At 32.1% G+C, this 12,203-nt stretch overlaps 1 protein-coding gene across 3 annotated transcripts; it reads left to right on the forward strand.

Moving 5' to 3' along the window:
* Window positions 1–5,329: 5,329 nt before the first annotated feature.
* Window positions 5,330–12,203, forward strand: LOC111882289 (regulator of G-protein signaling 1). Of its 3 annotated transcripts, XR_006185866.2 has the most exons (12): window positions 5,330–5,582; window positions 6,407–6,527; window positions 6,616–6,679; window positions 6,776–6,860; window positions 6,955–7,028; window positions 7,114–7,305; window positions 7,751–7,839; window positions 8,334–8,572; window positions 8,673–8,797; window positions 8,884–9,005; window positions 11,825–11,976; window positions 12,049–12,203. XR_006185866.2 is itself a non-coding variant. In XM_052766670.1 (11 exons), exons 1-11 carry the CDS (start codon window positions 5,347–5,349, stop codon window positions 11,912–11,914), a joined length of 1,437 nt encoding a protein of 478 aa, XP_052622630.1. In that variant the 5' UTR covers window positions 5,330–5,346; the 3' UTR covers window positions 11,915–11,977. The 3 variants fall into 3 exon arrangements, 2 of the variants coding, with proteins under 2 accessions (XP_052622630.1, XP_023734411.2); XM_052766670.1 differs by lacking the exon at window positions 12,049–12,203 and having other exon boundaries at window positions 11,825–11,977; XM_023878643.3 differs by lacking the exons at window positions 11,825–11,976; window positions 12,049–12,203 and adding an exon at window positions 9,198–9,653 and having other exon boundaries at window positions 5,337–5,582.

Here is a 12,203-nt window from a genome sequence, read left to right on the forward strand (position 1 = left end):
AATATTAAAAAATGTCATGTGTCCAAATAAAGAAAAAGAAGACATGTGGCAAAAAAAACCCTTCATTTATTATAGTAGATATATCACGATAAATAACATTTGTTTTTGTGGATGAAAAGCAAGTAAGGAAGTAAAGTTGTAACCACTTGTCTGTGCGATAATAGGAATCATGTGAATTGAAAAATAAAATGTCGTATCAAAAAATGTAACATTTACACAAAATTTTAATGTCAGAGAATAGTAACATGTACTCTTTTTAGTGTGGTGTGCTTTCTTTTATACATCACATGTCGTTGAACAATAGAAAAATATTCCACTAAAGTTATTTTTTTAAATTGGTTGATTGTGCTCTACATGTTAATTTTATTAGTTGATCTATGTATTATTTTTTTATTTATTTATTTATTTATTTATTTTTTTTGGGGGGGGGGGGGGGGGGGGGGGGGAGACATATGCTGGATTTTTGTAATGTGATTTCGAAAGTCATAAAATAAAAACGATATTTTAAAATTTGTCAACATTTAAATCTTATTTTTTTTTCCACTATCTTACGACTTTTAAAAGATAAATTGAGCATGTGACACACATGAATGTCAACTGATCAAATTGACATGTACGACCATTTACCAATTTAAAAAAGTGACAATTTTAAAACCAATCTAATCTTCTAATGGCTTAACCCAAAATAGCAAAAAAAATTGCATTTATCGAAATAACCATACAAACCGCATGCAAGTCAACTCAACTATGATTTCGTCCACTTTGTCTCTTTAATTACATTGATCAAGTATCTAACATCACCGTTAACAACCATGGCTATATAATACTACATTTCAAAATGTTGGAAAGTAAAACTAATATTAGATTTATCTAACAAACAAGTCTTAGTTTTCATCAAATATAAAATTCCACTAAAATTAATAATCCTCGAAAATATCACACCGAAATTGAATTTTCTAGAAATCTCCCTCCCAATCTTTTTGGGACCGGCAAATAATTTTATAAAAGAAAGCAAACAAAGCTCCAGCAAGGTGCTAGGAGGGAGAGAACAGATACATGAAAGGAAAGCAAAATTACATAATGATAAAAGGACTAACACATCAATCTATCCAACTAATGTTGCATCGGTCTCTCCTATATCACATCTCCCACCGGTTATAATCACAATGAAATATTCACTATAACTACTCCAAAAAATAAAACTAATATTAAAAAAAATTGTCTTACATTTATTTCATACATATACTAGTAAAATTGCAGAAATTATATTTAAAGATGTTAGAAATGGTAGTCAATATATAAAAAGTTGTAATTAAACTTACATTTGGATCATAAAAAAAAACAGTTGAGGAAACCGCAGATGGCCATATAGCGTATTCGTAATCACATACGAGTTTAGGAAATCACATGTGAGCAGATGATGTGTGTTAGCTTCATATGCGGTTTTCTTGGCTATTTTCGGCTAAATGCAATTTTTAGCTATTTATGAGTGATTAATTAGAAGATCAGACTATTTTATAGATTTATCTTTAAAAAATAACTTTAGCAGATCATAATCTTATATTCAATTACATAATATAAATCGAAATATTTGTGAAAGTGCATCGCTTTGTATGACATTATCCTCATTCATCACATAAGACCTTCGACTACTTGCAATGCCACCTCATCAATTTGAAATGTCACGTATGCTTTTGTCTTTCACCATTTGAAAGGCTTGTATGTTGATTTTTATTAATTTTTTAATCAGACATTAATTAAATATCAAAACCAGTTTTATATATATATATATATATATATATATATATATATATATATATATATATATATATATATATATATATATATATATATATATATATATATATATATATACCTCCTTTTTCAATTAAAATGAATTTGGAAAGAATATGATGTTGCCGATGATGAATTTTCTGATATTTGGATTTTCATGTTTATAATGTTAAATGTTTTTATTTGATTTATAGATAATTATAATAGTGTTATTTTATTTACTTATTTATTATTATTATTTATGATATTTTTAAAGCAAAAATATAAAATGGTTGGTGAGGTGGTAGTGAGGACCAATTTTGAAATAAAAATGATATTGTAGTGATGTAGACGTAATTGCAAAGCTAATGTAACTTGTTTGAAAAACTAATTAACATTGCTCCAATGTAGACGACTTAAGATAATAAATTTATTATATTAATTAATAAATATATGTATTAATATATTATTAAAATGACAAAAATACTTTCAATATTTATATCTATACAAACAAGATAACAATATCTTTTTATTTGGAGCCTATGGATTTTATAAAACTACAACCTAAAAATAAAAAAATAAAAAAAATTGGTCAAAAAAGAGAAAAGACAACTTCAAAAATGGTCACTGTGGTTTTCGAAAATATCAAGTTTAATCCCTAAGTTCAAAAAACCTCACAGATGATCCCTGTGGTTTCAAAACTTTTAACATTTGGTCCTTCCGGCTCACTCCGTTACCATTTAGCTGTTAAGTAAGGAGTATTTTTGTCATTTCACTACCTAGGGACCATTTATGAGGTTTTGTATTACTTTTTTTAAAATAAATAAATAAATAAATAAAATTTAATATGCAAGGGTTCCCACTTCTCTCTCTCTCTCTTAAGATCATAACAATAGCCGATAAAATCAATTCTGTGTTTCAATTGGGTCGGAATCTCATGTCAGAACGACAATGTTACCGAAATCAACATTTCAGGGTTTAGGCGAACACGAGCCGGAAGAAAAAACCTCAATTTGCAGTCGATTCACTTGCAAATTTAACCAATTTGGTGTCCTTCAACACTTCTCGATTCACTCTACCTGGTTCAATCCCTAATGGATTAAGTCTTCATCTTTAAACGAAGTAAAATGAATTAATCACCGGAAAAACACAGCAGCAACCGGAGTTGATGCCTCCCTTGACTTCACCTCATTTCTTCTATTTCGATGATAAGCCGACCTAACCACCCCCTGATCACCACCATTCCCAGTTGAAGAAACCCATCATTACAACAGGTCCTAGTAAGTTTTGTTCAACAAAGAAGAAAGGTAGCGGAGAACCTCCGACTTCCCTCCCGTTTCCTTCTGTTTTCGAATCCCAAGCAAATCCCTCGCTATATCCTTCTTCATCCATTGAGTTTCAGGTAGAGATTTTGCTGCGAAATCACAGGGTAAAAACCCCTATTGTTTTCCATTTTTTCACTAATTCCCCATAAACTGAATACATCTCTAGTTTCTCCATGCCCTATTACTCTTGTACTCCAGACACCGTCTTTTTCTCCATCTCGTGAAGAAGGTGGGTCAAGTGAAGGTGATGTGGAGGAACATTTGGAGGTGGATAGGAGTCGATGATAAGATACACATATAGCTCAACTGGAAGAGCATCACTGATTTTCGTCATCTCCATCCATTTCTGGTTTATTGATTGGTTTAATTTTGGATCTATCTAATGTGATTGACGTTTGTTATATTTTCTAAAATGTTGGCCATTGATATGATATGAATTAGGGCAGATTAACAAAATTGGGTTTTTTTTATAAGGGTCGTGGGTAAAACTTTTGATTTCTTCCATGGATTGTAGTTCTGGAGAGAGAGAGAGAGAGAGAGAGAGAGAGAGAGAGAGAGAGAGGGGAGGTGGGACCCCTTGCATATTAAATTTTATTTATTCATTTTAAAAAAATAATACAAAACCTTATAAATGGACCCTGGGTAGTGAAATGACAAGAATACCCCTTACTTAACAGCTAAATGGTAACGGAGTGAGCTAGAAGGACCAAATGTTAAAAGTTTTGAAACCACAAGGACCATCTGTGAGGTTTTTTGAACTTATGGATTAAACTTGATATTTTCGAAAACTACATGGACAATTTTTGAAGTTTTGACAACTTATAAAAGGTCAAAATGAACCGTTACAATTACCAAAATTATGGATGTTTTAACCAACTTTTTTTTGAAATGACAAATATATATATATATATATATATATATATATATATATATATATATATATATATATATATATATATATATATATATATATTTGAGACCATTCTAATTTTGTGAGACCGTGAGACCAAATCTAAAAATAATTTTAAAATGCAAAATAAATGGAAAAATCCAAAAATTATTTTTTTAAATGTTATTTTCGGAACTTGAATTAACTAAAAAAAATATAAAAAAAAATAAAAAAAATTCCGTTTTTTTTTTTGAAAAATACGTGAAATATTCTAAATAGAATATTTCACTGACATATTCTAAAAAATAATTTTAAAATGCAAAATAAATGAAAAATCTAAAAATTCTTTTTTTAAATATTATTTTCGGAACTTGAATTAACTAAAAAAAATAAATATAAAATTAAAAAAAATAAAAAAAAAATTCTATTTTTTTTGAAAAATACGTGAAATATTCTAAATAGAATATTACACTGTACATATTCTAAAAATAATTTTAAAATGCAAAATAAATGAAAAAATCAAAAAATTCTTTTTTTAAATATTATTTTCGGAACATGAATTAACTAAAAAAAATAAAATAAAATAAAAATAAAATAAAAAAAAATAAACAAATGCGTCTCACGGTCTCACAAAATATAAGTGGTCTCAAATGAACCTAACCCTATATATATATATATATATATATATATATATATATATATATATATATATATATAGGCTTAGCAAGAAACTAAGTGGGCAAAGAGATCAAAGAGATCAAAGTTTTACAGGGAAATTAAAGAGGACAAGCAACCCATTCTACCCAATTACAAGGTAATTTGCTCCTATGTTTCACCCATATGAATGAATTAGCAATGATCTCTCGTTGCTGTATATGACTTGTAAATGTTATTGAAAAGCAAGACATTTCTTACCTTCCAAATGTTCCATAACATACCTTGTATTATAGTTACAAAAAAACTTTCTCTTCAGACAATTGCTCTATCTAGTTCCAAACTCAAGAAGCTAACGAGATTCCATACCAAGTATTATTTCTAGCTTCTGTTACAACAATTGCCTATCTAGTTCTAAACTCAAGAAGCTAACGAGATTCCATACCAAGTATTATTTCTAGCTTCTGTTACAACAATTGCCTATCTAGTTCTAAACTCAAGAAGCTAACGAGATTCCATACCAAGTATTATTTCTAGCTTCTGTTACAACAATTGCCTATCTAGTTCTAAACTCAAGAAGCTAACAGGATTCCACACCAAACATTATTTCTAGCTTTTCGTAACAGATGACAATTAACAATATTTCTACTTTTGATTTTTTTTTTTATCTTTTGGACAATTGGATTATACGTTTATTTTGAGAAAATGCTAAATCTTTTTTGGTCAATGGTCAAACTTGGGAATGGACTAAAGTTGAACTTTCAGGCAATATATGAACTTAAGTTTCAATTTTCCAATAACAACAGCGGTTCTCCGATCAAGAGTCGCCGGCGGTATCCGTTTGCCGCCGTATGCCTGTGCAAGATGACTAGCTGCGATGTCATAGGCGGTTGTTCCAGCGACTACGTTGCTCTTTCCGTTTCTATCATCTCTTTCGTCTCGTACGTCTCCTTTTCCCCCAATTTGCACACATATTATACATGAATGTATGCAATTGCGCTATCTCATTTGCTTATTTGGATGAAGATTACGTAGCTTATGCGCATTTACTATACAAGTTTGAACTTCGAATTGTGATCTAAGTTTGATTTAATCCAGGATTGTAATAATTTCATGCTACTTTCAATCCAAACGCAGTTACGCCTTGAATTTGGATGTTAAACTTGTTACTTTTCCGATATGAGTTTTGGTCTTTTGAGTTCTAAGAAGAAGCTTAGAAACCTCATGAACTTCAGATCCATTTGAAATAATATCGGTCTTAGATTTGCTTAGAAATTCATCACAAAAAAACTTTTGCTAAGCTCTGTAGATTCGCGTTGCGACAACACTAGTTCTGTAGGTTAACGTCAACTTTCGCAGATAGTTTTATGTCCTTAAAGTTACCTTCAATATTTCCTAAGAAATTATTACCGATTATTTGATGCTAGAAATGATGTACATAGAAGTAAATAGCAAATTAGTTGTTCATGCTGCTTTATCACCCTATTATACAAGTGCATATCTTCTACTAGAATTGACTAAAATGCAAACTTTACTTTTGAATTTTGAATTGTGGTTGTTATGTCATCTTTCATTGGTGTAGAAGAAGAATAACTTAAATCCCTTCACTTTGTACAATTAAAGCAAGAAAGCCAATTGTCTCAAAATTGTTTTATGTCAAATTAGGAAGCATTACACCATCACTTTTGACATTGATCAACACACTTGACTTGATTGCTTCTCATATCTGGCAATGTGTATGATGAACATTGTTCTTGTCTTGCAGCCTATTTTTGAGGTCGACTTTACCCTTTATAATTCACAAGGTTCCTCGACCTAAAGGAAGTAGTTTTTGGCTCCCAACTATTCAGATCATAGCTAGCTTCAATCTTTTGCTGTCACTTGCAGTAAGCCTACTGTCCTTTAATAAAACATAAAGTTCATGTTTCCTAAATCCTAATTATCTATCTATTGAAATTCAAATTTTGTTTTCAGATGGCTCTTAATATTGTGAGGTTTCATAGGACGCATTGGTGGCAATCCTGCTATCTCTGGGGAGGTTTGTTTTCCTTTCCTTGATTACTAAAATCCACTCTATACATTCATTTTCATTTGTCAATTTCATCTTTGCCTTATATCAACTTTTTGGTTTCAGTTTGGATTCATGTTCCACTAGGATTTGGATTGTTATTGAGCTGTCGACTTATCCAAGTAACTCACCTGTATTCCGTATTTGTCAAGTAAGTTTTCAGTCTTGAACATTTTTAGGAACTCTTTCCTAGACTACTCAATTTTATATTTTTTGTATATTATTTACTACCTTGTGATTTTCAGGAGGCGTCTCTTTCCTATAAGATCATATATCAGTCTTCCACTTGCTCTTCTTCCCTGGATTTGCTGGGCTGCATGTAAGAAAGATAATTTTCCACTTTTACTTCTTTTAACCTCCATTTTTCCCATGAGGCTGTTTATATTTTAGTTTCTTTACTGTAGTGCTTCAAATAAAGCAGCCTCTAAGTAACCACTGCCACATGGGGATTCAATGGGCTATTCCACATATTTGCCTTCCTGTGTTGTATATTTCTGCTTTGGTTGCTATTACTGCAGCCATTCATCATATTGAGTTCAAATTTGATGAGCTTAAGGATCTCTGGCGTGCAATACTCGTAACTGTGTTTTCTATCAGTAAGTTTTGATTATAATTCTTTGTAATTTGGAGTTATTTATATGTTGGGTTAAATGCAAAATATATATATATATATATATATATACACTTTCATTTATTTATTTGTTGTAGCATTCTACTTTTGTTATTACAACTTTGCACTTTGAAAAATCTAACCAATTATCACTCTGGTTAGATTTTAGATTTTATGAAGTACAGTGTCCTAATAAGAAAAATATTGGAAGTAGATTGTATCAATTGGGTGTACTTTCAAAATACAGTGTGTTAAATAAGAAAAAAAATGGGAAGTACAATCTACAATGTTGTAATAAAAAGACTTTCAAGTAAGATGCTATATAATATACAAGTAAATGAAAGTATGTTGCTATTAACAATGATTGACAATCAATATCACCTTTATTTAGTTCCTATAGGTTATGATTTATCTTTTGTTTCCCATTCTAGGTGTATGGGTGGTTGCTTATGTTTTGAATGAGACACATGAGGAGATCATGTGGCTTCAAGTCACCACCAGATGCGTGCTTTTAGTTGTGGTATGTTTAATACCTTTCATGGCATTTCCTTAAAAGAACTATTTTCTATGATGAAGATGAGAAGGGTATTCTCGTCTTTTGCATACACGAGAGATCAAGAGCGAGTCCCCGTCCCACATTTTCGGATGGATAAAAAATTGCAACTTTGTCACATTGACATCTGTTTCAGTCCCAGTCCAATGCATGTCAAACGCAGTACAACCTGTTATGTCTTGTCCTAGAAAACGGGCCCATTGGGCCCGTTTGTTTGTTACACAGGACAGAACATGTTGCAATGTGTTTGTTGTGCATTGTGCTAGGACTGAGACTGATGTCAATGAGACAAAATTGTAATTTTTTATCCATCCGAAAATGTGGGACAGGGGCTTGCTCTCGATCTCTCGTGTATGTAAAAAGATGTGAATACCCTTCTCATCATTTGTGATTGAAAAGAGCACTAGGAAGGTTGAAGTTTTTATGGATACCTGATAATGATATGGAGTGTTATTTTATAGGCAAGTATTCTTGTGGTGGCTTTCTTCTCTATTTCATTCTCTCAACCTCTGGTGTCGGTTATGAGCTTAAACAAGAAAGATAGCTTTGGAGTAAAGAGTATGGGCCAGGCTCTTGGAATACCAGATAGTGGGCTTTTGTCACAAAATGATCCAACTCTAGATGTCGATCCTAATCAACCTTTGGATAAACTTCTTCTCAACAAAAGATTCCGTTTATCCTTCATGGAATTCGCTGACAGGTCTTCTCTTATTTTTACTCCTCATTGAAAATAGCCCTGTCCATATAGTCTTTTTAGTGATCCAATTCCAAGTAAAGTATGTTTTTCTCCATGATTTCAGTTGTTTGGCAGGGGAAAGTCTGCATTTTTATGATGAAGTACAACAGCTTGAAAAAATACCAGTAAATGATCCAGTTAAAAGAATTTACATGGCACGTCACATTATTGAGAAATATATAAACACAGGTATTATAAGGTCTAAACCTTCTTTCTTTCTTTCTTTTTTTCTTTTTGTAAAAAATATAATATAGATTTTCTTAATTTTGAAACAGGTGCAAACATGGAGGTAAATATATCTCACAGAACCCGGCAAGAAATTCTCACAACTCTTGATATTGCACACCCGGATCTCTTCAAAAACGCACTCAATGAGTTGCTTCAGTTGATAAACATGGTTAGTTTTTTTACCTCATATCCATCTGTATATTTACTAAGAAAATATGACAAATCGAGGGTATTTATGTCTTTTCCACATATGAGACACTAAAGCAAGCCCATAGTTCTGTCATGTGTTATATGTTTGTTATTCTAGGAAAAGAAAAAAAAGGAAATAAAAACTGATCTCTTATATTTTATTATTTTATAGAACTTAGCAAAAGATTATTGGTCATCGATGTTCTTCTTAAAATTCAAAGAAGAAGCGGCTATGAGAAATGTAGACCATGAACTTGAACAAGTTAACGGTTGGGATTTTTCTCCAAGATTAAGCTCTGTCCATTGTCCCGATGACCCTTTCTATCAAGACCACATGTCAAGGGATCCCACTACTACCCACTACCACTAAGGTGTTTTATAATACTGTAATTACCTAAATGCCCTTGTCTCCATCTACTAAGATACATAGTACCATCAATCCCTTAGGCAGGCAGCTAGGGTATGTTGGGAGATTGACCTTAGGGTGTCATTTTGTGCCATATTATTTGTACAAATTTTGGTGAGGATCACTAGTACTAGATTAGTGCCATTTTGTACTACAATTATTTGTATAGTTCAATGAATCACAAAAACATAAAAAAATCATACTACATTTGTTTGTGGGTCCCATTTTTGTAGAGGTGCCAAGCTGGATATGGCTTTGTTTGGTCTGACGCTTAACTATATTTTGTTTGATTTTTTAATTTTATAAATAGTTAATGTCTAAAATATGATTATAAAAACTATGTTACTGTAATAATTATCAATTTTTCTTGTCCTAAACAGGTAATTTTCTTTCTTTTTCGTATGTACCTGGTCCATCTAATTTACTATTATTAGGTTAACTATTTACAAAAATATATTAGTTAAAATTCAGCCAAAAAAAGGCATAAAGGGTTGATGTGTTTTCGTTCTACATTTAATCCAAATAGAAAACCTATAATCATATTACATATAAAATGGTATTTGATAATATAGAAAACCTGTAATCATATTACATATATAAGTTGTTTTTTTGGCTTATGGTTCACGACTCAATTTGATAAACTATATATGTCAATATGATAAACTTTTTATATGCGTGGATTTATTATTTAATGCAAGAAATTGCATAAGGCGGATGGGGGTGCATGCCCTGCAGACCGCGTGGAGAGGAGACTGTCATAGTGGTGGCGCGGTAAACCCTCCATTGAGTAGTGCATGGTGGTGTGGTGAAGGCCACCGTAGCAGATGAAAATCGACGCCTTCTTTCTCTCCTCTCCTCTCCTAACAACTAGTATTTGTTTTTTGTTTTTGTTTTTGTTTTTTTTAAATTATTAAATTTACCAAATATTACAGCTTTTACTTCTTATTTCACATAACTTTCTACCATTTTCTGCTACCACTCAAACCTCCATTTACCAAAATCTGTCTAAATAACCCTCCCACCAATCTCAGATCCAATCGAAAACAAATCGGGTGGAAGTGGTTTCAACGACATCGATTCGAAATGCTTTTGCTTTCTTTCGGTCGGTTTATTGTCGATTTACCGATCACAACTAAATGTTTTTTTTTTCCGCACCCCACCCCGACCCAGTCCCAACAATTTCACCATAAAAATATACCACGATATTACTCTATGCAGCCCATTAGCCCATCCTTATTTCACGATTTTTCTCCTCTCATAATACATTTTGAGAAGCCAATCCTCGACCGAGTCGGAAATCAAGTTTGTTTAAGAAATGCAACCAAACTCACCTGAAGTCAAACTCAAACTCGAACCCCATCATGGACCATCCGAACTTAAAGGAGATGGAAAAGGAAAAGCGCCTGCTAGAAAGGAAAATGCACCCCTCGACAATGGACAACGCAAGAAGAAAAAGAGTTAATGGAATCATGGGTCAATATTTTCAAGGATCCCGAGCATGGAAATGTGCAAAGTTAATAATCAATTGGCTATGCATTATCGAACAGTTTCACAATGAAATAAGTAGTAACGAGTATCGTACGAAACACCAATCGACGACTAAGTTTCGTGAAATGAACATGACTTTTACAAAGTTCAACAATGTGTACAACAACTTAAATAATCAACGAAATCGCGGGGAATGTGATACAAATGTTTACAAGATGGCGCTAGAAATATTTAAGATATACAATAAAGGGAGGCCTTTCAAATTTGTTGATATTTGGAAGTTCTTATCTGATTTTCAGAAATGGAAAGATGTTTTTGGAAAGAAGAAGGTGGATCGAAAAAAAACAAAAAATTATGAGACGGGTTACACAACTTCATTGGATGCTTGTTTCGGGTTCACTTGAACCAAGATGAAAAGTTTGAGCTCGAAGAAATAGTTTGTTCAGGTAGAGATAGGGCAAAAAAGTCTTTGTCTATTGCACTAGGACGACAAACTTGATGACATACGCAAAGTGGCAAATAGTTTTGAATTATATAATTTGAATTTCGTAATTCTTTTGCAATTCAAAAAAGATAAATTTGTCAAGAAAGAAAAAGTGCAAGAACATAAGCAAAAATTGCGCAAAGAAACAAAAGATCTCGATATGAAATTTCTATCGTAAATCGTCGATCATCTTTCGGGATACAAACTCATTATGGTTTTGAGGGCAAGAGAGGAGAATTTTCGGGATCAAACCTCGTTTATTTCGGGATCGGGGTCGAGAGTGAGAATTTTCGTCGCGTACTCCCGTAGGGCCCCGTTTGTATATTGATATGAAAAAAATATATTTAATATAAAATATATATAGAAAACACATTATCTAATTTTAGGGTTTCCTTCATTAATTTTCACTTAACACATACAGCTTCATGTCGACTTCTCTCATAGTCCCTCCCAAGACACCAAGACCCAACACCGACCATTCCCATCATCAGCTTCATTGACAACAGAGTAACCGGCAGTTGGTTGCCTTTAGCCTGCCGACGCCCTTCCGATGAAGACGACGAGAGAATTGAGGTAATTTGTCGTTTTGTATTGACTAAACTAATATAACAATTTATATTATTGTTATTGTTATTATTTATTTAGGGATGATATTCAAATGTCAAAAAATGAAGAGTTGAAGGCAATCGATGGATATTGATGATGTAGTGAATTGGTCATATATTTTTGGAGATGTATTTTATATTTGTAATGTTGGATTGTCGTATTTTATATTTGTAAGTTTGTTGGATTTGTCGTTT

This window comes from Lactuca sativa, chromosome 8, assembly GCF_002870075.4.
Source record: "Lactuca sativa cultivar Salinas chromosome 8, Lsat_Salinas_v11, whole genome shotgun sequence".
NCBI classification, from domain to species: Eukaryota; Viridiplantae; Streptophyta; class Magnoliopsida; order Asterales; family Asteraceae; genus Lactuca; species Lactuca sativa.